The 27,264-nt window shown below is 51.8% G+C and overlaps 1 protein-coding gene across 1 annotated transcript; it reads left to right on the top strand.

Moving 5' to 3' along the window:
- The first annotated feature begins 1,794 nt into the window (after positions 1–1,794).
- ALKBH5 (alkB homolog 5, RNA demethylase) lies at positions 1,795–27,264 on the top strand. Its single transcript, XM_078068008.1, has 4 exons — positions 1,795–3,330; positions 12,085–12,165; positions 21,993–22,148; positions 23,022–27,264. The coding sequence occupies exons 1-4, from the start codon at positions 2,561–2,563 to the stop codon at positions 23,197–23,199; spliced, it is 1,185 nt and encodes a 394-aa protein (XP_077924134.1). The 5' UTR covers positions 1,795–2,560; the 3' UTR covers positions 23,200–27,264.

Here is a 27,264-nt window from a genome sequence, read left to right as displayed (position 1 = left end):
CTCAGTGAGGCTCAGAGAGGGGAGGGCTCCGGCTCCAGAAGAATCAAGAAGGAGCACACCGAAACTTTGGATGGGGGGTGTGGGATGGGAGGGGTTGTTGAGACCTAGAGAAGAGGTGATCCTCATTTTTGTCTGGGTGAGGGGAGCTGGGCGCCACACAGGAGTCTCCGGATTTTCTCACGACTGTGATATGACCTCCCTGTCAAGCAGGTGGTGGGCAGAATCTCGTGCCCCCCCATGTTAGAGGGCAGTTTCGAGGTAGGTGGGAGCTGGGCTTCTGGAGGGCCTGAGCCCTCACAGGCCAATTGCTCATTATGCAGGCGAGGGGTCCCTGCCCAGGCGTTCACACAGCACGGCCGAGGCGGGACTGAAGCAGGAGCCCAGGCCGCCTGACCACAGCCTTGCCCATCCCACAGGCCCTGCTGGCCTAGCCTTGCCCAGCAACGACACAACCCACACCTCCCAACAGGGACCGGCAGGCCCTTCGGTTTGGAAACGGAGACCCTGACTAGAGGTGTGCAATCCCCTCCGCTTAACATACATGAGCTCGTTTTGTTCTCACAGCTACCAAATGTGGGGGTACTAAGGTTATTCATTTTACAGACCAGAAGACTGAGGTTCAGAGAGGGTAAGTCCCTTGCCCAGGGTCCTACAGCCCGTCAGGAGGTCCAAGATTCAAACCCATGTCTGTCAGTCTGGTGTTTGGCAAGTTGGGGGGCGGGGGCGGCAGTGGAGAGGATGCAGAGACACACGGGCTGGGAGCAAAATGGCCAGGGAGGTGAGGCTGAAGGCAGATGCCAAGGCCAAATCACGAAACCAAAGATGCGTTTCATTTCAGTGAGTATCTGGGAAGGCTGCTAGGGAGGTGAGCTGAGCCTCAAAAAATCAAAATGAAGGAGATGGATGGAAGGAACTGGCATCTCAGGAGGAAGAAACAGCTTGGGCGAGGGCCAGGAGGTGTGACGGAGTATGTCTGAGCGAGGCTGGCGCTCAGAGTTCGCGGAGAGGGGAGAGGAGGCGAGGCCCGAAGGGTCACAAACAAAGGCTTTGAACGCCAAGCAAAACAGATGACCTCGATCCTGAGAGCCCCGGGAGGTTCTCGAGAAGAAACCCCTAGCTGGGGACCCGCCCCTGCGCGGAACCGCCACGCCTTTGCCCGCGCCACCACCCTGTCCACCCGCACTGCTTCAAAACTTTGGAATTGTCCCTAGTGATTAGTTATAGTTTTGCCTTCGCCGTGAGCCTACTCGTCCCCCTGAGTCTCCTTCCGTCGTTCCGAACAGGAGCCCCTATACCCATCTTTAACCCGAAGGAAAACCGACGCCAAATCCCCGCGCGACCCGCGGCTGCGCACGCGCCCGCCGCCACCGGGACGTGACTCGTGGAACGTCCACTCCGGGCGGCGGGGAGGCGGCGGGGGTGGGGGGCAGGGAGGTGCCCCCTCAACGAGTCCAGCTTCTGCGGCCATCGCCGTCTGGACTTAGAGCTGGGACCCGGTGCTCTCGGCCCCGCAGTTTGAGAAGTTTCTGCTGGTTTCAGAAGTTTCCTAAAGAGTCTGAGGGCTTTTCTCCGTTGGCGTCCACATTCGGGCACTTCCATAGCCACCCATTCACCCTTCAGGGGTCCTCGACGCCCTCCACGCAGTTAATTAAGTGACGGACGCAGTAACCAAGGCGACCGCTTGATTGACAGGCATGAATGCGAACCAACTTCCGGAAGCTCCCGTCTGGGCCCGCCCAGCGCGTGGCCGGTGACCCAATGAAAGAACTGGAAACGCCAAAGGGGGCGGCGACGGGGCAGCGTAGGTTGTGGCGGTTCCCCGGTGGTTGCGCGCTGAGGGCTGAGGCGTTTTCGAGCATTTGGACGATGCCGTGACGCAGCATCGCGAAAGCGTTGACAGCGTGAGCGCACCCCTGTGGAGGGAGCCCTTCGGTCGCGGAGGTGGCGCGTCAAGGAGACAGGTTGCTATTTGAGGGTGCTCCCTCGGAGCCCTTCATTGAGTGGGGGAGGGGCGGCGGACGCCGAGCGGTCCCCGTCTGCGCTTGCGCGGGCGCCTCCGCTGACCCGGCCTACACGCACGCGCATGCCCGCTGCGCGCGGAGCCGCGGTGGCCGGCGGCATTGCGCGTGCGCGCTGAGGAGGCCGCTGAGGAGCGGCGCTGGCGGACGTCGGGCGAACGGCCCGTGACGTCGTGAGGAGCGCTTTAAAGTGCGGGCTGGGCCGGGCGTCTGAGGGTCTGACTGGGAGTCGGGTCGGTCTTCTGTAGCGGCCCTCCGCGGCATGAGGCGCTGCCGGCGCCCTTGCTCCGTGGGACGTGGAGAAGGTGGAGGAGGAGGAAGCCCTGTTGCCGCCACCGCTGCATGACCCGCCGCCCCTGAGGCCCGACCCCCGCGCCCGTTCCCTCGACGCCCCCCCCCCCCCCGCCGTGTCCCCCGGTCTCGCATGGGGGCCTGGCGCTGAGGAACCCCATTTCTCCGGGGGCGCCGGGGCGCGTCCTCCGAGAGCCATGCCCGGCCGCCCCTCCCGCCCCGGAGGACCCTAGAGCAGCGTCGTGGGGGCCATGGCGGCCGCCAGCGGTTACACGGACCTGCGTGAGAAGCTCAAGTCCATGACGTCCCGGGATAACTACAAGGCGGGCAGCCGAGAGGCAGCGGCCGCCGCCGCCGCCGCCGTAGCCGCCGCCGCCGCCGCCGCCGCCGCCGCCGAGCCTTACCCGGTGTCCGGGGCTAAGCGCAAGTACCAGGAGGACTCGGACCCCGAGCGCAGCGACTACGAGGAGCAGCAGCTGCAGAAGGAGGAGGAGGCGCGCAAGGTGAAGAGCGGCATTCGCCAGATGCGTCTCTTCAGCCAGGACGAGTGCGCCAAGATCGAGGCCCGCATCGACGAGGTGGTGTCCCGCGCCGAGAAGGGCCTGTACAACGAGCACACGGTGGACCGGGCCCCGCTGCGCAACAAGTACTTCTTCGGCGAGGGCTACACGTACGGCGCCCAGCTGCAGAAGCGCGGGCCTGGCCAGGAGCGCCTCTACCCGCCGGGCGATGTGGACGAGATCCCCGAGTGGGTGCACCAGCTGGTGATCCAGAAGCTGGTGGAGCACCGCGTCATCCCCGAGGGCTTCGTCAACAGCGCCGTCATCAACGACTATCAGCCCGGCGGCTGCATCGTGTCTCACGTGGACCCCATCCACATCTTCGAGCGCCCCATCGTGTCCGTGTCCTTCTTCAGCGACTCCGCGCTCTGCTTCGGCTGCAAGTTCCAGTTCAAGCCTATCCGGGTGTCGGAACCTGTGCTTTCTCTGCCGGTGCGCCGGGGAAGCGTGACTGTGCTCAGGTAACCCACCTGGGAGGAGGGGGCGCCCCTGCATCCTGCTGCCTTAGCTGCCCACCCTCACCCAGGAGGCGGCAGCAAATAGGAGCTCGCGCTGTGCAGTTCTGACCCATTATTCTGGTTTGGGTGGGAGAAGGGGGAGGGGGAAAGGGGTCTGTTTAAAACACACGTAGTAAGAAAGTAGGGAGGGGTCAGGGAACCAATCTAGAATTTTGTATCCCGAGGGCAGGTTTGGCGTGATCACACACGCTTGACTAAGAATTGGTACAAAGGCATCCTTCTAGAAGGCTGAGATTTTAGGAGTCTGTTTTCTGTGTGTGATTTTAGCAAGTCACTTTTCCGTTTCTGGGTCTCTGTTTCCAAATCTGTGTTTTTAAAAAAATAAGTTGAACTCTTATCTGAGAGTCTTTCCCACTCAGCCATTTTCGTGTTTTTGTTCATTTTTTTAAACGGAAGACGTGTAAGGATTTCTTAACTGAGAAAATATGGAGGAAGGTCCCTGAAAGTATTTAATAGATACGCATTCTCTCTTGCCAACACTTCCCAGGGAGTGACTTCCCTGGAATTGAACAGATTAGTGGTTGAGGCAGAAATAGCGTGTAGCGGAGTCTGAAAATTCAGCCCCTGTTGGCTACAGAAGAGCCTGTTGGCCCTTTGTAAGAATGTGTTACCTGTTACCAGGGCCATATGAAACCAAATAAAGCAGATCTTTTTACCTGGTATTTGGCTTTGTAGTTGCGTCAGCCGCAGAATTTAGGTTCTTGGCCTGTTTTGGGTCCCAGATCCTGCTGAGAATTTGCTCAGTACCCTGGCCCCCAAGAAGATTTTCTGCTGAAACACCTTTGTTTATATGAAGTAGAAAACTTATTAGGAGGCTGCCTCCTTCCAGCCCTAAAACAAGTAATCTAGCACTGTACTTCAGTAATCCCCAAAACCTCTTAGGAGCTCCAGAGTGCAGCTGCACAGAGCGGCTTGCTTGACCACCGGGTTCTAGCATAGGATCAGAACATGCTGAGTTTTTGTCAACAGCTTCATCTCTGAAGTCCATGCCCTGGGCCCTGGTCCTGGGGAGAAGCGGGTTCCTTAATATGAACTCTCTTAAGATGAGGCAGGTCATCGATCTCATTTGAGTTGAGCAGCTAAGGCTGCTTCTGTATCTGGGAGTGGCAGCAGACCTTGTGATATCCCAAGGTCTTGGGAAGTCAGTGGTAGCCGAAACAGTACTTTGGCTTCCTTATGCATCCGAAACTTAGACGGCCACTTATCTGTCAGGTGCCCCTTTGTCATTTGGGCTTCCAAGCTTACCCTCGGATCTAAGTGGTGCTCCCAGATTGAGGTCGTAGTAGAGTCCTTTAAGATGGGATTTCCAGGGCAGACCCTCACAAGTGGCTTGCTGTGTAAGGCAGTTTGGTGTCTGACTTCGTTGAAGGGCTCTTGATCCTAAAAGGATCTCACACAAAGGCCATTTAGTTTCTTAAAGGGAATATTAATTTTCCGCATAGTCACAGGTCTTTAAGGTTGTCATGAGGAGGTCTAGCAGTGGTTGGGTGTGTAATGGGTGATCATAAGAGGCAGTTTGTGACTTTGAGGCTTTCCCTCCCACCAGCGCGCGCAGAGGCGCGTGCACACCCCCCCTACCTCCCCCATCCCCCATCTCCCCTTGTTGAAGAGCAGAAGTTTCAAGTTTTTAAAATTCAGTTCTGTTAGTGATCAGCAACAGGATTGCATCATCAGGAAAATTCTCTTCATCTTTTCCTTGGAATAGTAAAGTCTTAAAGCTTTCCCAGTTCTTTCCAACTCCTGGATTCTGACTTGGCTGTGGAGTTAATGTGGGAGGCTCAGCCGTGTCCTGAAAAAGTGCTGCCCTAGGCTTTGACTCTAGCTTGGCTGTCATTTGCTTTGGGACCTTGTGGGCATTCTCTGAGCTCGCTTTGCCATCTGTAAAGTGGGGGTGATGCCAACTTCCAAAACCTATTAGAACTAATCGTGGTGATTTGGTGTTTTATGCAGAGCTTGGCACGGGGTAGGCGCTTAAATGGGTATTTGTTTTCATACACAACCCATTTAATGATCCCTTGATCTCTTGTTGGGGAAGGGGCTAGGGATTTGATGGAGCCTGCATCGTGGCTCTTCCCTTCATAGAGTTCACAGCCTAGTGGAAGCCACAGACGGTTACAGCCCAGGAAAATAACTGCAGGAATACTTTGAAGGTGGGGGGACCCTTTTTGGAGTGTTAGGAATTTTTAGGGGGAAATAAGGTAGAACTTGAAGAGTGACTAGAAGTTAGCCAGGCAACGAAGTTAGCAGTGAGAACACAGAAGCTTTGGTGGCAGTAGCAGTGAGTAGCTATGGGGGGGGGGGGGTGGCAGGTAGATGCTGACTTGAGGCTGATGGAATTCTTTTTTAGTTCTCAGATTCAACCTGGACCTGAAGTAGAGATTCTGGCGAGGCATGCCATGGGAAAGCACTAGATCAGATTTTATCCGTAGTAGTACTATTGACATTTTGGGCTGGCTGATTCTTTGTTTTGTAAGGGCTGTTTTGTGCATTGTAGAATGTTTAGCAGCATCCCTGGTCTTTGTCCACTAAATAGCAGTTTCACCTTTATGGTGACCAAAAATGTGTCCAGATATTGCCAGATATCCCAGGGTGGGGCTGCAAAAATCATTCCAGTGGAGAGTCACTGCTCTAGGGTTCTGGATGCCCCCACTAATTTTAATCTTCTAGCCCCTGCTCACTTAGTATCCTCAGTTTACTTCATATGCAGGTGGGTGAACACCTGCCTGTTAGTAGTGCCTCTCTTTAAGTGCTGCTTGGACTCTTCCCCAAGCTGGTAAGAGGGGATGCTTTCTTTCACTTACCGGTATGTATCCCAGCCCGGAAGTGATGAGCTGTAAATTTGCAGATTGGAAGACCAGGGCTGGTGAAAATAGTGGTTCTCTGAAGGTGGGAAGGGTTTTTAGTAATTCTCATGTGACTCAGACATCAGTTGTTAGCAGTGGAGTCTATACCCGTTCCAAGGCTAGATGGCAGGAATACTGTTTTATATTTAATAGTTGTCAATGTAGACATTAGTATGTGGCAAACATTGACTCAGCAGTATCCAAATGTGGGCATTTAGAGCAGTGCCTCACAGACCCTTCTGGAAGTGCTTTAAAGGTCTTTCCAAATCCAGTGTTTTTTCTTGTTGTTGTGTTTGTAACCTTCCCATGTTGAGCCCAGTTGGTCCCCTCTTAATGCTGTAGTCCAGGGAAATAAGTATCTTTTTACCTTCTCTTCATATTCCTTCTTTCCACATTCCTTCTCCTGTTCTCTGTAGGGTGACTGGGCAGATTAAAACACATTTTAGTTGGATTAATTAGAATAATTACCTCAAGACTAATTGCTTACTTGCTGCTACTTTTAATCACTGCTACGTGGTCTGTGGTTGTGGTGGCCACATGCCCAGAGACCCAGGCCTTAGCCACCTGTCTGGAAATGACTGTTACTACCCAGCCATGGGACACGCAGAGGTGAGCGCAGCCTGTAATTTCTAGGTAATAACTGCTGCTGGGTGGAGTGGGCATCTCTGTCCGTTCTGGGCTAAGGGCTGATCTTGTTCAGCTGTTTGAAAGCAAAATTTAGCTTTCTGGCTTAAAATAGTTGGGAAAGTAGGGCAGATAGGTCCTGGGCCACATCTCTTGTGTGCAGTCTTCTGATTCCATGGGAGGGGGAGGAACCTCAGGATGAAGTCAGGGCTGTGCGTTCTCAGGAGGAGCTCTGGGCCAAGGGGATTGGCTGGACTGGGTTCTGCCAGGCCTAACAAGAAGGCAGAAGCAGCAAAGGGAAGGAAGCTAGCAGGTGAACCATGGTCTTAATCATGACACTCAGAGCAAGCAGAAAGTAAATAGGCCGTATGTACAAATTTCAGGGCTGGCTGGCCATTTTTGCCTGGGCAGTTGGTGCAGCCATCACTGAGATACGGTGCTAGCCCTCTGGGGGCATGGGCTCATCTTTGCAGACTTCTTCCTTGGGGGTGGTGGGTATTGAATGTCCTTTCCTAAGGCCAGCGAGGTCCTCAGGATAGATAGGACCTTGTCACCAAAAAATACAGATGGGCTTTTCTCTCTACTTCTTATTACCTACCCCCTCTCCCAACCAAAAAAACAAAAACCAGTATAACATAGATACTGAAATCAAGAGTTTGATTAGAGGGGCGCCGGGGTGGCTTAGTCGGTTAAGCGACTGCCTTTGGCTCAGGTCATGATCCCAGGGTGCTGGGATCGAGTCCCACATCTGGCTTCTTGCTCAGCGGGGATCCTGCTTCTCCCTCTCCCGCTACCTGCTACTCCTGCTTGTGCTCTCTCTCTGTCAAATAAATAAATAAAAATTCTTAAAAAAAAAAAAAAGTTTGATTAGGGTTCCAGTGTCACCACTTCAGATGTTTGGCCTTGGGTAAGTAACTTAATCTCTCTGGGCCTTAGTTTTCCTCCGCAAAATGGGCTATTGATGGCATAGAGTTGTTATCGAAGATGGAATTTCTTTCACACTGTTGAATGCTTGAAGTTTAGGTAAGATGTCTCTGGAGATGAGCTGCTTTCTGTGCTTAGCTACTCTCTAATTATACCTTGATGTGTAGAGAATTGGGACCTGGAACAGGTTGATCTTCCTTCTGTATTCATAAAGTCCCAGGACTTGTCATAAAGTTAGGCCGTGTGTCATTTTAGAAGGTTGGGTCTAATGAGTGTGAGCTCACAGTCCCACCCTGTGCCCAGGTGGCTGGCCTGCTGTTCCCCAAAGCCTAAGTTTCTTAGTCCTGTAGGCTCATTAGAGGCATGAGGCAGGCTCATGGGGGCTGCCCAGAGCAGGTAGCTGTAGCTGAAGGGAGGCTGTTAGGCAGTCTTGGTGATCTTGGCCAGTCCCTCCACCTCTGGTTCTGTTCTGTCCTGGGCAGGGCACAGAGTGGATGGGGAATGGTGGCTGTCTTGGAAATGTGCCTTAACACTGTCTCCAAGACTATCCCCTAGAGGAGAGATGTATAGTCCTGCACAGTCCCTTAGAGTTTTTCAGACTCTTCATTTAACCTGCACCTAATCCTCTGAGGAAGGATTTGCTTTGAGATCTGTTTTGTAGATGTAGAAACAGAACAGTTAAGCTCAACACACATTTCATTTAGTGTCCACTGAATGCAGAGATGAATAGCCTTTGCAGCACTTTGTCTTGCAGGGAAAACACAATTTCCACAAGGCCAAACATAGTAGTAGAGGGGGGTGGGTGGGTGGGTGGTGTGGGGGAAACCCAGCCTGGGGGATTTGAGGAAAGCTTCCCTGGGGAGAAGAAAGACTCTTAAGAGTCACTGAAAGCCATAGTGCTAGTGGGTGACAGAGCCAGGTCTGTCACTCTTGATGTTTGTGGCGTGCTGGTCACTGGTACGTGGGGTGGGGGGGACTTGAAAGGACTCAGCCCAGGCAGGGAGCAGGAGGCTGACCAGCATGAAGTATTTCCTCTTCTCCCTTCCCTGTGAAAACAAAGAGCAGGAGGCACTGGAACTTTTCTTCATGCCAAGGGTAGGGCTGGACCCAGGGCATATTAAGTTTCAAGCTGGCAGACTGTGACTTTCAGACAGTTTCTCTTGTAGTAAGTAGGTTTCTTAGCAGTAAATAATCCTCTGTGGTCTCTGCTGGACATTTTCTGTTGAAGTTTAGCCAGAAGAGCTTCCCTTGGCCAGGACTTAGAGCCTCCTGCTCCCAGAGAAGCGTGAGATACTGAGGAGGGGTCAGTGGGCTATGTCACAGCTGCCAGGAAGTTCTAGAAGACCAGTACTAATGAGCTGTTCAGGTGTGTTCAGTGCCACGGCCATTTCTGGGGGTCCGTGTGGTCTTACCTCCACACTAGTTCTTCTGAGGCCTGGGCTCTGGCAGAATTCTGGAGCCCTTTGGGAGGTGGGGGCAGTTAAGGTTTGACAGACGTCTGGGTTTATTCTTTCTGCATTAAGGGAAGTGGTTCCTTGTTGAAGATGGGAGGTGAGGGCGGAGGTGCCTATAGCCATGTCAAACCGATTAATACTTGTAACAGTAGGAAAGGTTGCCTGTGGCTAGTACTGCAGGTTCAGGCCTTAGAAACGTGCCTTGGGGGTCACCTGGGTGGCTCAGTCGTTGGGTGTCTGCCTTCGGCTCAGGTCTTGATCCCAGGGTCTTGGGATCGAGCCCCGCATCTGGCTCCCTGCTCTGCGGAAAGCCTGCTTCTCCCTCCCCCACTCCCCCTGCTTTGTTCCCTATCTCGCTGTGTCTGTCTCTGTCAAATAAATAAAATCTTAAAAAAAAAAAATGTGCCTTGGATTACCTTTGGGAATTGGACTTAGCTCTTTGGGGGAAGTCCTGTGTTTATACAGGACTGTCTTGCACCCCACACCTGCATTCTCCCATTGTGGAGTGACAAGAGCCTAGAACGAGCTCTGGAATTGGCCCTGGGAATGGGGCCCATGAGGCCTCTTCTGCTGGCAGATCCCTGCAAGAGGAACCCAGATCACATTTCCTTGGCAGGTACTGAACCCAAATCTGTAGCTTGACCCGCAGTGGTCCAGGGCCCTCTGGCTTCTGTCCTGTGCTTAGTAAATGGGAATGCCGTGCCAGGCACACTGTACTATTATCTAACTTAATTCTCACAAAAGCCCTACAGGTTCCAGGGGTGCTAACCATGTAGTCATAGAACTCTAATTCTGCCTACAAGGGAAGAGACAGTGTCCCCCTTTTTAAAATCTTATCGTTGGTGCACCTGGGTGGCTCAGTAGGTTAAGTGTCTGACTCTTGATGTCAGCTCAGGTCATGATCTCAGGGTTGTGAGATCGAGCTCTGTGTTGGACTCTGCTCAGTGCAGTCTGCTTGGGATTCTATCTGCTGCCCACCCTCCCCCACTCTTGTGCATCCATGTGCGTGGTGTCTGTCTCTCTCAAATAAATAGAAAACCTTATCGTTAGTGGTCATAAAGGAATACGTAAGTTGTGAAGCATAACAAAGTGAACACCCCAAACCTACTACTGTCCTTATTACAGATGAAGAAACAGGTTTAGGCCCCCAGCAAATGACTTCCCTAAGGTCACAACGCTAGTAGGCGACAAAACTCGGGTTCTCACTCAGGTCTCTTCCAACTCAGAGCTCTTATCTCTGTGTGGCATTTCTCACTGTAGGTCCACAGATACGAATACGTGTTATTTGAGAGAAGTTTCTTTGGTCAGTGCTCCATTAAAGAAAAAGGTTCTTTTGCTGTAGTAATTCTCAGATCCCTTAATATAGTCATGCTTTTTTAAACTCTTCAGTATTTTCCACATTGATTTGGTTGTGGACATTCGTCCATAGTCTCTTCTAGGACTGATGTTCCCAGAGAAAACTGAAAACCTCTGGTCTAGGAGCAGCTCAGAGAGGAAATCTTTAAAATAAAGGTTCTGGGGTTGCCTGGGTGGATCAGTCACTGGTTAAGGGTCTGCCTTCGGCTCAGGTCATGATGCCAGAATCCTGGGATTGAGTCCCACATCAGGCTCCTTGCTCAGCAGGGAGCCTGCTTCTCCCTCTGCCTGCCTCTCCCTCTGCTTGCCACTCACCCTGCTTGTGTGTGCGCGCATGCTCGCATGAGTGGTGTGTGTGTGTGTCTCAGAAATAAATAAAATCTTTTAAAAATGGTAATAAAATAAAGGTTCCGTCTCTCCCAGCATGGCCTCAAATCAGAGGGGTTTCCCTCTTGGACTTCTTATTTTTTATTTGTCTTGCTTCTAGTTCTTGCCCACATTGGGGCAGCCTGGCCATTTTGAGGTGTTCCTCCCAGGCCTGCAGTGTTTCTCACGGTCACATGGGTGTCTTTATAGCTGTCCTTGAGAAGGGAGCTGATGAGCAGCTGTGGAGAGGAAGATTTGTGGTCCAAGGGTGGCCAGGGAAAAGCTGAGCAAGACAAGGCTGAGGTGTTCACCTCCCGCTGAGCCTGTGTCTGCCTGTGTAGAGCCCTGCCTTGGCTCAGTGGAGGAACTTGGGGTGCGAGTACCTCTTGGGTGCCATGCTCCTGGTGAGGGCATGTGAGGAGGCTCAGGATGCTGAGTTTGCTTCCAGAGTTTCAAATCGGAAAGATGTTAGCTGTGAAGAGGACAGTCATCTACCCACATTCATTGGTCTAAGCAGTTTTTTAAATTGTGTAACTTGATGAAAATAAATAGATATTTGAGTGTGATGGGAATTCTTAAAATAGCCCAAACACAGCTGTCTTCAGGATTTTTGGATCCCCCCAAATGGAGGTTTTTGAAAGCTTGTTTTCAAGTAGACAAATTGAACGTTGCAGCCTTAGTTCTCTCTGGTGACTCAGGGTTGTCGGTGTCTGCCTTGGCTTCCTCTTCGTGCTGAAGGGGGTCGGGGGCAGGGAAGGAAGAAGAGGAGGAGATGCAGTTCTTGTCTTCTCACCAAGGTCTGGCCTAAGTCACTCTGGCTGCCTGCAGAGTGACTAAAGGTGTACCTTCTTGGGGGCCCTGTAAAAGAAGGGCTCTTGGCTTGTGTGGAGAGATTGCTGCTGTGGTTTCTGCCTTCAAGCCTGCCTTTGCTTCATCCCAGGTTTTTTCCTTGAGTGGAGCATCCTAGAGCTTCACAGGTGATTTCCCTTTCCATGTAGATCCTTGAACCTCTCAAAATAACAGGGCAGAGGTGGCCTTAAGACCTGGACCATATTTCTCTCTCTTTACCCTGTAGGAACTTTGGTTGTCTGTTCACTTTCCAAGCTCATATGCTCTGTGTTTATTTTCAGTGGATATGCTGCTGATGAAATCACTCACTGCATACGGCCTCAGGACATCAAGGAGCGCAGAGCGGTCATCATCCTCAGGAAGTAAGTGCCCCGGTGTCTGGCACCTGCAGGACTGTCTGGAGATGTAGGTCTGGATTCCCTTAGAACTTGGCTCCTCTCTATCAATACATAGCAGCATGAAGCCTGGGAGAGGAAAAGCCTATCAGGTCTCATACTTTTTGATTTTAATTCTTGGAGGAAAAAGCTGTTTTGTCTTTTCTTCATTGGAAAATTAAGTTCTGTGTCTGTTTAGGGAGTTGGGGGCTGAGCCAAAGCACATGCTCCCAGTGTTTATGGACACAGTCTTGAGACAAGGTTTGGGGACCCCTCTTCCAGACCTCCCCTCCCCCTCTCTCTTTCCCCATCTCTTTGGTTCTGATTTGTCACATGTGATCTTGCTGATTATTTTTAGACTGCGCCTTAGCAGCCTGCTTTAAAAACGCCTGGGTTTTCACTTCTGGGAGGAGCAGGGAGTGAGAAGAGGAAACGAAGGTGGGAGGTTAGGCTGCAGTGTTCAGCAGTGGCATAGCTTGTGGCTGTCTCTCCTCGCTGGCCAGGGAGTCAGGGATGTACTGACTGACATCACCAGACCTGGCCTCTTTGGCACTTCTGGTTTTCTGCTCATGGAGTGAATGGACTGAGCCAAACAGATGCTGGGTCAAGACAAGCTTGTCTTTAGAGTGGAGTCCCAAGAGGCTAGATGATTGTCCAGGGTCGTATAGATGTCGGGAGAGCAGAACCAGTGCCTGGACCCCTCCCCCCCACCCCTAGGCTGGAACACAATGTCCTATAGCTTGCCGTCTTTTCTTTTTCTTCTTCTTCTTTTTTTTATTTAAATAAACATTATTTTTAGAATAGCTTTAGATTTACAGAAAATTATAAAGATAGTACAGTTTCCATGTACTGTGCATACCACATTCCCGATCCTAATGTCTTATATTAGTAAGATATGTTTGTTACAGTTAAGAAAGCAATATTGATACATTATTATTAAGTCAGTATTTATGCAGATTTCCTTAGTCTCTTCTAACATACTTACTCTGTTCCAGGACCCCACATTACATGTAGTTGTGACAGTTTTTCAGACTTGCCTTATTCATGATAACACTTAAGTGGTCAGGTATTTTGTAGAGTATCTCTCCATTGGAATTTGACATTTTTCTCATGGTTCTACTGGGGTTTGGGGTTTGGGGGAAGAAGACCAGAGGTAAAGCCCCCTTCTCTTCAGTCCTATCCAGGGCACAGGACTTCTCACTGTTGATGTTGACCATGAACACCTGGTTGAGCTTGTGTTCGTTGGTTACCTTCTGCACTCTAAAGTTACTATTTCCCCTGCCTTAGGAAGGAAGTAGCTGTGTTTATTGGTTACCTTCTGCAGGCTAAAGTTACTCTTTTCCCTGCCTTAGGAGGGAAGTTGCTATGTGCAGCCCCCGCATAAGCAGTGGGGAGTCACCACCCAAGTTATTTGGAATTCTTCTGCAAAGACATTTTGTTTTTTCTTCATTTGTGTATTTCTTTATTTAGTTGTTTACTTACATCAATATGGATTTATGGGGTATTTGTTTTATGCTCCAGTTATTCCAGCTTTGGCCATTAGGAGTTCTCTCTTCTTTTTTTAAGTACATCCTTACTTTTTGGCTTGCCATCTTTTTAACTTCAGTCTGTAACTTGAGCATCTTGGCCTTTTGGGTCCAGAACTCCAAAATTAAATGGTGGATGAAATCTCTTTGGCATGGCTCTGCCACTTTGTCAGGTCAAAGCTTGGGAGTGTCTGTTGTACCTGTATAGAATGGAAATGCTAGAGACCTGAAGGACAGTCCTGGTGTGCAGGCTGAGCACCAGGCACATGTGGGAGCTGAGACAGGGGTCCATTTAGGAGCTGGCAGCGTCTCACCTGTAGCCTAAGAATATTCCCAGAATTCATCAGAAGAAGGGTTTTTATCTACCTTTCTACTTTCTTTTCCTGTGGTTCCCAGCACAGGCCAAAACCCAGAACACGGAATTGATACAGCCCAGAGTGTAGCTCCCTTCTGGCCTCTTCTCCCTAGTCATTTCTTCCTGGGCTATACTGGCACTTCCAACTTAACCAAGGCCAAGTGGCCCACCTAGGCCAGGAGCTTGGAAAGGAACTCCTAGAGGGATATAAAACCAGAGCAGCAGCTTCCCAGGTGCCCGGCAAGCCTCTCAAAATAGCTTATCCCAGGGAAATCTTCACTGGAGGCACAAATGAAGTGGCCAAAGCTGGAGGAGTGTCAGGTCATTCTTCCAGCTATTTCCTTCCTCTTCAATGGTGGCTCCCTTACTTGACTTCCCAGGCTGGCTGGGTTGGATGCTTCTCAGCGGAGCTAGGAGCCTATACTGTTACCCAGGTCCCCCCAGAAGCTCTTTGGCCAGCCGGGCCCCTGGTAGCGGTCTGACCTTGGAGAATGACTGTTGGTAGGTAACTGATGCTTTTTGACCTTTTGACTTGAATGGGCCCAGGAGCCAACCACAGACTGGGCTAGAGCACAGAAGCACGGAGCTTTGGTATGAGGCGGCTGGAGAGGAGTGGGAGGATGGCCCTCAGCCAGTACTGCCCAGCTGTAGGGAGACAACTCAGGTTACCAGATGAGAGGCCCAGGATAAAAGGCAGGCTCCTTGTTGGGCTTTGCCTGTCCATCCAGCCTAGCCTTTTGGCGTTTTCCTTGTTGTCTCGTACTCCACACTTACATTAAAGTCCTTGCAGCTCTTAGTGTGATCCATGGACTTGCATCCTTGCAGCAGTGTAGCCTCTGTTGGGAATGTTTTCCCATCTAACATGTTCATCTTATTCTGCACATCCTACCCTGCAAATGACCCACATATGTACAGTGAAAGTTGGTTGACTTAGTCATCCGTCAGGGCTCAGGTATTGACCGTTTTGACTCGCGAAAAGCATCACATACATACCTGTAGCCTTCTCAGTATACTCCCTCCTCCTTTAGATTGTTATATATAGTGTATATTTGCCATCGTGAATTTCCAAATCTGCATTCTGTGGGGGCGGGGACCCTGTTCAGTCAGGCCCAGTATTGAGGCCTGGCCCAGAGGAGGTATCAGAGGAGGACAACACAGGTGAATGAGGAGCAGCTCCAGAGTAGCTGTATGGGCTTGTCTTGGAAAAGGACAAGCTGGTGACAGGATGAAAAAGGGAGCATCCTGGCCCAGGCACTGCCCAGACATCAAGGATGTGGCCTTGACAGGTACCTGGCTGACTTGCTTGCTGGTGAGGCTGCATCTAGACGGGTGGAAGCTAGGCATTGAGCCTGGCCCTGCTCCTCATAGGCAGAGGGGATGGAGCCAGTCCTGCCTTCTCTTAAGTTTGGATAAAAATTTTACAGGCTGTTGTGGGAGGGCTTGGGTGGCTCTGTCACGAGCTCTGGTCAGTCAGAGCTGGGACTGTCCTTCCAAGCGCCTCATGGGGGGAAATGGGTGGGTGGCCACCAAGTGCTTTTTGATTCAACAGAATGTGGCACCTTTGAATGTGGTTGGTGCTGAGTCTTCATGTGTGTGGCACCATTGTGTCTCACAGGGAGGGCTGGGAGGCTGGGAGTGACCACCTGAGAGTTTCCCCATGAGTGGAATCCTTGGGCTGCAGCTTAGTGTTATAATCTGTTCGGGGTCACAACCAGTAAATGGCTGAGTAAGACCTTGACCCCCTGGGTCTGCTGGTATGTAACAGGTTGGCATTTTGCATGCCAGAACAACACAAGCGGAGTAAACACTGTCTTAAAAGCACAGAGAGTATCTGCTGGAGCCCAGCAAACAACAACAGCAACAACAAACAAAAATTTAAAAATTACATCCAGCTTGGCGGGGGTTGGGGGTGGGTTCGGACAGGATTGGTAGATCTGGCTGCTGAGCTGGAAATTGCTGGCCAGGCAGAAATGGTAAGCCCAGGATGCCTGGGTGACTCAGTCGGTTAAGCGTCTGCCTTCGGCTCAGGTCATGATCCCAGGCTCCTGGGATTGAGCCTTGTGTTGGGCTCCCTGCTAAAGTGGGAGTCTGCTTCTCTCTCTCTCTGCCCCTCCCCATGCTTGTTCTCTCTTTCAATTAAATGATAATTCTTGGGATGCCTGGCTGGCTCAGTCGGTTAAGCGTCTGCCTTCAGCTCAGGTCATGATCCCGGGGTCCTGGGATCGAGTCCCGTATCGGGCTCCTTGCTACTCGGGGAGCCAGCTTCTCCTGCCTCCCGTTCCCCCTGCTTGTGCTTACTCTCTGTCTTTCCAACAAATAAAATCTTAAAAATAAATAAATTAATTAAAAATTCTTAAAACCAAAAAACCAGTAAGCTCAAAGGCTAGAAGGCGTGAAGTATAGAGGATCTCTGTAGTTGAGGGGAGGTGTGGGAAGGAAGTCTTGGATCAACTCTTGATCATCAGGAGGTGGCTTATGGGCCTTCAGGGCCTTCAGTTGGCCAGGGCGTTCAATCCCTTGGTCTTCAGGAGGCACCCAGGGCTGCCCTAGGTCTGCCTGCAAAATCTTGTATTCCTGCATGGCTAACCTCTCTAGTAGATAAAGTGGTTCAAGGCAGTGTTAATAGTCCATTTCCTTGCTTTGGTTAAGTGAGCTCAGCTTAGTGGGTTGAAGTTGGGAAGAGCAGCTAGAGGTTCATTTGCCAAATGTTAACCAAGGCTGGTGTGTGCCAGGAAGCAGTGGGGTGAGGGATTTGCGTGAGAGAGACTTTGTAAGAGGCTGAGTTAAATGGCTTATTTGGTCCTTCAGGGGACTCCAAGGGGTCAGGGGGAGACTGTTCCTGAAAGCAGAGTAACCCAAGTATGAGGCTGTGTGTGTATGAGCAGAGGGTGAGAATGGAGGGTGCATTCTGGGCTTCATCCCTCGGGGGGGCAGGGGTGGCCAGCTCTTGGTTTCCCTGACTCGGCCTGAGACATTGCCCCCACCAAAGACCTGTGCCATTGGTTCTGTCTCCATGATTCTCGTCCCCTGGGCCAAGGATTAGCCTACCTTTGTTTCCTGGTCCAGTGAGTGTGTGTGTCCATGTGCATTTACCCTGCACAAGGAATGGGGGAGCAGTAAGACCACCTGGGGATGAAACTGGTTTAAGCTCCTGGCCTGGCTTTGCCCTGTCTTCACTGAAGACAAGTTGGTTACCTGAGCCCTGTGTTCTCACCTATAAATTGGGGTAGTGGTGGTGCTAGGGATGGTTAAATTCAAGAATGTCGTGCCTGCTTCTCCTAGCTCCTTCCTCCCCGTACTTGTTCTCTGAATTTGATGAGTCGGGCAGGGGATGAGGAAGGCTGCTGTCCATTCGAGGTAAGGTGTGAGTACAGGCACAGCGAGTGAGAGGAAAGCGAAACCTGGAGATGGGTGGTTCACTGGCCCAGGCCGGAGAAAGCCAGCTTGTTGTCTGGCCGCTTGGTGTCATGGAGGATATCAGTACCTTACCAGGCCTGAACGGGGGATTCCTAGGCACCCATGATGCTGGCCCTGTTGTCTGGCTATCATCTGTGGAGCTCTGGGTTACAGGTACGTGGTACGACATGTTGGTAATCAGGTTGAGCGAGTTGGAGAGGCCTTGGGGCCTGGTTATCATGCAGGCCTGGGTATGGAGGTCTTCTGGAAGCCCTGCTAGGACCATGGGCTTGGGGTGCCCTCTCTTGGGGTTATACCCCTCATGTGCCTTTCAGGCTCTTCTGAGACCAGTGTAGAAGCCTGCTACGGTCAGAACTGTCGCAGACAGCGAGGTGTGATGTTGGAGGGAGTTTGGTGGAAGATGGGGAGTGGTGTCACGAGGGGGTGGGTACTGTTGCAGGAGAGACAACGGTTCCGTCTGGGCGTTGTGGGAATCTGACACTCAGGTGCTGGAGCTCAGGCCTAGAGGCCTAGGTCACTCAGTAGATAAGGGGTGCTCAGACCGGCCTGCCGCACTGCTTCTCTGCTCCATCTTGAAAGTCAGGCTTTGCAAGCACAAGGGTGCTTGGTGTGAGGGTGGAGCCAGGAGTTGTGGGATGGTTGGCTCGAGGTGCAGACTGGTTCCTGGTCTGCCTGGACAGCATCTGCACTGTTGCAGAACAGAGAGCCCACCTGGGCTTCAGAGGCCATCATGGGATAGTAGCTGTGTGACTTAGGCCAGTGATTTGGTCTCCAATATAGCATTGCTTCCCATCCTTACAGTGGAAATAATCCTCCTCAGCAGCTTCTCTGGAGGATTAGAGGATTCAGTGAGTGATAAAGGAACATGAGGAGAGCTCCTGGGATGGTCGACTCCCTCCCTTCACCCTCAGGTCACATGTTAATGTGTTAATATTAATGCTTAGTCATCCTCCCTTTGTTTTGGCTTCCCCAGGATCTGTGCCCAAACCCTGCTTTGTCCTGGGGGCTGTCCTGACACCGTGGGTGACCTCGCATACCTGGGGTGCCTTGTTGTAATCCCTGGATATTAACTAAGATCTGTGAGGCAGGTGTCTCTTCCTCTTGCCACCTAAGGAGGCCCAGGCCCAGCCCTTAGTGCTAGAACTTCTGACTTCCAAGTTTATGAATCTGTTTGCTAAACCTTGAGGGGCCTAGCATGCTCCTTGGAAGTTAGCTGCCTTTTAAGAGGGGTGTTCTCAGAAATTAAGCTGTCAGTGGGCACTGGGTTTGGGATCTTGCTCTAGCCTGGCTTCCTGCAGCATGGTAGCTTTTTGGAAGTGGAGGGAGGGCAGGAACTTCTCTAGCTATTCTGAGATGTACTTGTAACAGCCCCAGGGGATGTGTTAGGAGCACTTTGGGGACCCACGGCTTATACTGCCCCCAAAGTGGGTACAAGAGACAGGGTTTTTAGTAGGGTCACCTCTGATCATCCCTTCTCTTGAGGGCTGCCTCCTGATGGCAGTGGTACTGTCTCGTGCAGAACACCCTTCCCCTCCTTCAGGCAGTTGGAGAGAAGCAGAGCTAGTCTGTGTCCTTGGCCTGTCTAATCTCAGCTGGTCCCACCTGTCTACCTAGCCTCTCCAGTGGCCCTACCCCCATGATGGGGGGCCACCACCACTGCCCAGGCTGGCCGCTCAAGAAGGGCGGGGGGGTGGAATCCCCTCCAGGGATCAGTGTGTGCCAGCTCTGCCTGCGTGGCAGGATGCGCTCAATGTTTTGCAGCCCCAGAAGTGCCTGGGCCACCCAGGCTCTCCCTTGGTGGCTGTGCTCTTGGTTCTCTTGCCGTCTGTCAGTCATCTGAGATAACAACTGCAGGCTGCCGGGTCCTGCCCGCCGCCAGGGCTTCACTGGGGCTGCTTCGTCCTGCCACATTTTTCCTGCCCTGAGTGTGTGCTCCTGGTACTTGTGTGGTCTTAGCGTTGGTGTTACCTCCACCGTGCCGGGGGGGAGGGGAGGGGGCTTTCCTCCGTATGTCTTCACAGCCTTGGAGGCCTCTCAGCCAAGCTTAACAGCTGATGTCTTGATGTCTTACTTAGTCTGCTCTCCCGCCACCTGGACCTCTCAGCCAGGAAGGATTGGGGTGGGGGGGATGAGGCCTGGCCTGGTAATGAAGAGGTCCTTGGGCTCCAGTGATTTCTAATTCCCACCCTTGTGTCTGGGTGTTGCTTAGCACCACCTCTTCCTGATAGGCCTCTCAGTCCTAGCCTTGAGGGGCGCCTGGGTGGCTCAGTCGGTTAAGTGTGTGCCTTCAGCTCAGGTCATCCTCTCAGGGTCCTGGAATTGTGTCTGGCTTCCTGCTCAGCAGGGAGTCTGCTTCTCTCCCTCCCTCCCCTCTTCCCCTCCCTCCTCTCTTCCCCTCCCCCTCTCAAATAAATAAAATCTTTTTTAAAAATATTTTTTTTAACTTTTTTTTTTTTTTAAAGATTTTATTTTTGGGAGAGAGAGAAACAGCAATCGTGAGCAGGGCAGAGGAAGTAGCAGATTCTTTGCCAAGCAGGGAGCCTGACATGGGGCTCGATCCCAGGACCCTGGAATCATGACCTGAGCTGAAGGCAAATGCTTAACTGGCTGAGCCACCCAGGCACCCCCCCCCCAAAAAAAATCTAAAAACAAAAAAACCCTCCTAACCTTGAAGGACACCATTGGATTTCTAGACCCTTAGAACTGAAAGAGGCCCTAGGACCAGCCACACTTCTTCCTACTTTGCTTAGGTGGAGAAACAGGCCCAGAAAAGGGTGGAAACTAGCTTGGATTCTAAGTGGCACCATTACGGCTGGATCTTCCTTTTGCTGCCAGGGAGGTCCTGGTTCCCTGAGCCTGGAGGGCCCAGAGTGGAGGCCGAGACCGGCAGGCCAGTCTGTACAGCTGACCATTCTGCTTCTGTGGCCATAAGGCCAAAGCAAACAGGCAGGGGAAGTTGCCCTGCTGGTCTGCCCACCACTTTGGGCCTGAGGGTGTTAGAACTTTGGTTGCCAGCTAGAAGGCGCCCCCTGCTGGCTACATGAGAAAAACCCCTGCCCAGGGTCAGAGCCCTGTGGTTACTGCTTGTCAGGCTTGGTTGGAGTCTCACCTGGGCTTAAACCTTTCTCCCACGACTTCCAGGACCCGTAACCTTTGGGACCTAGTTTTCCCCATCTGTTTACAGCAGGTCAGCCAGTCGGGGGGGGGGTAGGTAGAGGGACCTGTGAGGTTTGCATGCAGTTGTTACCAAGAATACCATGTGGCTTAGGCCAGGGCAGCTCTCAGATTTCTCTCCTGCTGTCTTCCCTGCACTGTTCTTTTTTTTTTTTTTTTTAAAGATTTTATTTATTTATCTGACAGACAGGAGAAAGGGAACACAAGTAGGGGGAGTGGGAGAGGGAGAAGCAGGCTTCCCGCTGAGCAGGGAGCCCGATGCGGGGCTCGATCCCAGGACCCTGGGATCATGACCTGAGCCGAAGGCAGCCGCTTAACCGACTGAGCCACCCAGGCGCGCATTCCCTGCAGTGTTCTTGTGAGGTTGCTCTGCTCTGACCACAGCACCTTCCTCAGAACCAAGTGACTGTTTTGTGCATAGCTGCCTTTGGGAAGGGTGCCTTCAGGGCCTTCTGCCAGATGTGTCCCCATCACTCCCCACCCCAGGCTTCTCTCCTGCCCCTTGCTGCCTCCAGCCTGACTGTCAGCCTTCTCTGTATCACACAAGAAGCCTCGGGGCTTTGAGGTTTCCCAGGCTAGCTTCCTCCTGGCCTGGCTTCATAAAGGACTCCGATCAACGGCCCTGGACTACCTCCCTGCTCACCTTCTCCTTCTCCCCCGTCCATACTTGCATGTTTTCCCTTTACTGGGCAGTGTGTTTCTTAAAACTCACGCCTACTGTTCGGTGGGGATTTTGCCTTCAAAAGCCTTTTGGCCTTGACTTGGTTAGCATCCTGTAACCAGCAGAGGCTGCCAGGTGGCTGTGGTGGGATTAGAGCCAAGTGTGTGAATGTTGAGTTGGGCCTGGGCTTTCCTGGCTCTGCCACAGCCTTAGCGTTCCTGTGTGAGAGAGTAGGAGAGTCTCTCTTCCTTTTTGTAGGCCTGGACCAGGGGAACCTTCTTTCCTGTCTTGATATTTCAGGAAGGATGAAGGCATCTGCTGGAGTATTATGGGGCCCTCAGTACTCTGGCAGGTGGAATAGAAGCCCCTGGAGAACCTCTAGGCCGAAGTAGGGTGAGTGGGGCTGCTTGTCCAGCTGAGAGAGAGCCCTGGGTCTTTCCCCTGGTGCAGCAGATCCCTATCACTAGAGGTCTCCAAATAGAAATGTTCCTGTTCCTACTCCTAAGCCTCAACTTAAGAAGGTGGGTCTTTGTGAGTCAGCCAGACCTAGTTAAACCATGAAGAAACTGAGGCACAGAACAGAGACTGCTGGCTCCCCTCTCCCTGGCCAGAGAATTGGTCTGATGGGGCCCACACCCTCCCCAGAGGCCCACTGGTGACCCCATGCATGTTTCCTTTGCAGGACGAGATTAGACGCACCCCGGTTGGAAACAAAGTCCCTGAGCAGCTCTGTGTTACCACCCAGCTATGCTTCAGATCGTCTGTCGGGAAACAACAGAGACCCTGCTCTGAAACCCAAGCGGTCCCATCGCAAGGCAGACCCTGATGCTGCCCACAGGTGCTCAGCTTAGGGACCTTCAACGAAGGCCAGCAGAGCAGCCCCATGGCCTGGCTGCAGGGTGCAATGGGTGGGGGAAGCCTGGGGTGGGTGGTTCAGAGCCGGGCCTTGACTACCTTTCCAAGCCTTACGTCTGCTGCCGGTCAGTGGCATTGGTGGCCATTCCCCCTAAACCGTCACCAGCTGCCTGCACCCCCAGAGAGCGGGGCTTGAGATGAGATTCTGACAAGTGGGAAGGCTTTATGGGCTTCCTGTGACTTGCCTCGTTCAGTCCACCCAGACAAATACTCTTGTGGGTTATACTTACATGTTAGGAGGGAAGCTCGGGACATGGAAGATAGCAGACCAGGGACTCATTTCAGAAGGGTTGGGGAGGATTTCTGGGACGTGTTTAAGCTGAGATGAGAAGGATGAGGAAAGCAGTACGTGAAGGCCCATCTAGGCAAGAGGTACTTGGGCTGAAGCCCTGAGGCTGGAAGAGCCTGCTGGTCAGGGGCTAGTGGAGTTCGTGAGCAGATGAGGGGTGGGCAGAGCGCGGGGACAGAAAAGAGGACTGAGAAGTGGAGGTGATGGCAGGACGGTGCAGGGCCTTGAGGCTGTGCTGGGGGTGGGAGGAGCCTCCTGTCCGGCCACCTTGGCAGTGTCCTGGGGTACTGGACTCAGCCAGGCAGACCCCCCAGGGTAATTGGGAGGTGTTTTAAAGACTAGACGTGGCCATTGCACTTAGTGGGCAAAGAGCTGATGCCAGTGCATCCGCCATTGCCGCCCCTCCCGGAGAACGGCCGAGCTGGAGTGCGCCGGCCCACAGGTGGTGAGGGCCCGCCCCGGACGCACAGGTGTGAGGGACGCTTCCATCCACCCCTTCCCTTGCAGGCCTCGGATCCTGGAAATGGACAAGGAAGAGAACCGGCGTTCAGTGCTGCTGCCCACACACCGTCGGAGGAGTAGCTTCAGCTCCGAGAACTACTGGCGCAAGTCCTACGAGTCTGGGGAGGACTGCTCAGAGGCGGCAGGCAGCCCCGCCCGAAAGGTGAAGATGCGGAGGCACTGAGGCTTGCCGCGCCTCCTGGGAACTCTGGTTAATCCTCACGGAGCTGCCCCCTCCTTCTGTTCATGTCGGTTTTTTGTTTTGTTTTGTTTTTCTTTGGTTTTTGTTTTTTGGTTTTTTTTTTTATCTTTACATTTTTTCCTCGGGTTTGTTGCCTGTTAAGGCTGAAGAACAGCATTGGCTGGGACCTGATTCTCATGTTCTTGGTTTTCCTACAAAATGGAAAGGCTGTTGGCATCTATAGGGGACAGAAGCTCACGCTGGAGTGGCCAGTAGAGGTGGGGGGGGGGTAGCTGTCCTCAAGCGGGGCCGTGTCAGACTGGGTTTATTTAAGAGCAACAAAGTGTTTTGGTTAAGAAAATTCTTGTTTTGCTTTAAATGTAAATCTTCCTCCATGTTGTAAATGAAGTTCAGTCTTCTGCCCCTTCCTCCCCCTCCCCCATGTCTGCGTGCTGGATTGAGGTCTCATGTTCCTTGTTGGCTCTGCAGGAGGCCTGCTGTCCTCCCACCTCTCACCCATTCTCCAGGCCCTGGAAGCTCACGCAAATACCCTCTTCCTCCTCCAGCAGAGTTGTTCAGGATGACTGGGTGGAGGTTTAAACAGTCCTCTGCCACCCCAAAGTTATTGGCTGAGCCCCTGGGCTTTCTCCACACCCATTGGCCTGCTTTGCCCACAGGTCCCTGAGCTGCTGAGGGGCTGGCTACAGTGGTCCTGACCTTTCTTGCCAGGAGCACGCTTCTTTGCTGGGTTGCTTCTTTCAAGCATATGCGTGTGATTGTACGGAACAGTTAGACTTACCATGTTGGGGCAGTTTTAGGAATTGTTTCTAGCTAGAGGGACTGGTGTCCTTCCAAGTCTAGCATTTGGGGTATGGAAAATTGTTGTGGTGTGTGGTAGGGTTTTTGTTTTCTTTTGTTTTTGAGTTTTTATTTTTTCCTTTGGTCTCCTGACTTCTTCCTAACCATTTCCTTTCTCCTACACTGGCCAGCGTGAGCCTTCTCTCCATGTCATCCCCATAGGAAGGTGCCTGTCTACTCCTTCTGTCTGCCTGTAGCATGCATCCAAGGCCAGAGCTCAGGGCTGCAGACTGGGTTGGCGCCTCCTCTGCTTCAGGGGCGTGGGAGCTGGGGAAGGGGCTTTGAAGAAGTGATAAAAGGAAAAAGATAAAGTTTTTGGCAGTTCCCACCTACTCAGATCCTTGAAGGTTGCAAAGTTTTGATGATCTAGATTCATTAGGAATGTCTCCTTGCCAGCCATGGCCGAGACCCAGGCCTGCTGAGAGCAGAGGCCTTCCCAGTCCCCAGGCTGCCACCACCCCAGGGGACCTTGTCTTACAGAGGCCCAGGCCTGAGGCTGCAGAAATCTAGGGCAGCCACCATCAAGAAGCCCCTCTCAGGGCCCAGAACTCCTTTGCCAGCGTGGATTCAAGTCGGGACTGCATAACTAAAGCAGTTGCAGTTTTATTTTTTTTACAGCTTTTTTCCCAAAAATGATTTGTAGTTGTGTGTGCAGCACTTTGCCCTGATATGTGTGCTCTACAATAAAAACCAAATCTAATATATTTTGAAACAGTTGTCCGATACTGTTATAAGAGAGGACTTGCCTTTGGTGCTTCCTTAATCCCGTTATTTTCTTAACTCTGAACCCAGGCTGGGGAGGCCAGACAGAGTTCATTGCCCACCAGGGAGGCCCTCACGGGAGATAATAGGGCTGAGGGCCGAAGGTGAACTTGCCCTCTGCCTGCTGTGCTCTCACCCACTCCCAGGAGGATGGACCATGTGTCTAGGTGCCCAGGATGCCATGGGCCTACAGGAGCCAGGATCACACCCTGCTGAGTTTTCGAAGCCCTTCCCCCCGCTAGGCGTGATCAGACAGGCTATGTGCCAGTGAAGGAGGGACAGGGTGAGCAAAGTCAGGGAGAGCCTGGCCTTTGTAAAAGATAAGCAAGTGGTTTTGCTCATTAAACAAATTCTTGAGTTCCTACTATATTCTGGCTGAGCCCTCACTGTGGCTTCATCAGTGAGCAAAAGTCTTCTGGTCCCTGTTTTCAAGATGTGTATACAGAGTTGTGGGGTACAGTTACACGTGTCAGGCAGATGTGTTTGTGTGGACTGGGGTTGGAGCCCAGAGGGTTTTTAGTCCCTCCAGGTCCCAGACTTGGCTGCCAGATTCTGGTCAGCTTGGGTTTGGAGTCTCCCTCATTGACTTCCAGTGCCCAAGCCAGTCTGGCCAATTCTTGCTGTGGAAACCTGGCAGCAAGTCACTTAACTGCCCATTTCAGAGAGGAGAAGAGAGAATCTGGAGGGAGCAAGTGACCTGGAAATTGGTGACAGGATATGAAGGGCAGTGGGGGAGAGCCTACGTACGGTCTGTGGCTAGTTGGGCCTGCGGGGGTAGACTGGGTCACGGTTGCCCCCGAGAGGAGACACTGGAGCTGAAAGGGAAGGTAACTTGCTCAAAGTCCTCCAGACTACATGGCAGAGGGGGGCACCTCCCACTCTGTGCCCAGGCCCCTGACTCAGGCATAGAATGGGGGGCTCCCATGGAGGGCTGGGGAGCTGCAGCTCTACAATAGCTGTGACGGAGTCACACCTGGGCTCTTCCTAGTCCCAAAGAGGCCCTTTGCTCTGCAGGAATGAGAGACCGGAGAGGCTGGGGCAGGGGGCTCCAGCCCTGCTAGCTTCTGCTGCATCATTGGCTCCAGTCTCTGCCCAGCGGTTCAACAGCACCCCATCTCTGGACTAAACTAATTTTCTGAGTAGTCCCTAAGCCTGCGGGGGTTCTGTACCTGACTCCCTAAATCTGACTCTGCCCCCACCCCAGTCTTGCACACAGGTGCTCTAGCAACATCTGGCACTAGCCCTGCCTTCCTGGGGAGCCCATCCCGTTCCTCCGATCCTATTGGCTGGGGGAAGTTGAGGCCCAAAGTCCCCTTCATTCAAAAATAAGAGTGTCCTACTGTGTGCCAGGCTCTGCGCTGGGTGCTGAGGATGCAAGACAGACCAGGTACAGGTCTCTCACACACAGCTGTTCTAAATTGTGCCGGCGTAAAAGATGTGTAGCACAGAAATTACGAATAATAAAATACACAGGACACTCTTTGTTATTAAAGTTCTGTATAGCCAAGTGTTCCTCACAGGATGCTTTTGTTGAGCTTTTTGATAGATTTTTTTATTTGTAGCCTACCTGTGGTTGTAACTCAACCGTGATATGGCAAATGGAGTTGTATCCCATTGCTGATTATAGTTTTCCAGGGCTCCTGTAACGAATTACCACAAACTTGGTGGCTAAAACATCAGAAATTTATTTTCTCACAGTTTGGAGGTCTGAAATCCAAAATTACGATCGCTGGGCTGAGATCATGATCGAAACCATGCTCCTTCTGGAGGCTCTAGTCCTTGCCTCTGAAAGCTTCTGGTGGCTGTTGACGTTCCTTGATTGTGGCCCCATAACTCCTGTCTCTGCCTCCGTGGCCACGTGGCTGCCTCTTCTGTGTGTACCAAGTCCCCTTCTGCTTGTCCCTCATAGGACACTAGTGATTGGATTTAGGGCCTACCAGGATGATCAAAAATAATCTGCCCATGTAACGATCTTTAGTCACATCTGCAAAGTGGAAAAAAATGTTGAAATTCCAAGGATTAGGACCTGAAACCTTTGGGGGTCACTGTTGAGCCTGCTACACTACTCTTTTCCCGATAAGTCTGTCATTAAATCTGGTACATGGCCTACTGATTTCTCATCGTTGGAACAAACTATGTTAATTGGATTGAAATTTCTCAGTCTCAGCACTACTATTAAATTTAATCCGCATTATTTTCCCTACTGATTTCTTAAATCTAGACCTGTGCTGTCCAATATGGCAGCCACTGGACAGTTTGGCTGTTGAACACTTGAAATGTGGCTGGTTTGAATTGAGATGTGCTTTAAGTGTCAAATACACACTAGAATTTGAAGTTAGTATGAAAAAAAAGAATGTAAAATATATCCTTAGTTACTTTATATTGATTACGTGTTGAAATGACAATATTTTGGACATACTGGGTTAAATAAAATACACTTTAATTTCA

This window comes from Halichoerus grypus, chromosome 2, assembly GCF_964656455.1.
Source record: "Halichoerus grypus chromosome 2, mHalGry1.hap1.1, whole genome shotgun sequence".
In the NCBI taxonomy this organism is placed as follows: Eukaryota; Metazoa; Chordata; class Mammalia; order Carnivora; family Phocidae; genus Halichoerus; species Halichoerus grypus.
The sequence above is the reverse complement of the archived record's forward strand: the minus strand, read 5'-3'. Positions and strand labels throughout refer to the sequence as shown.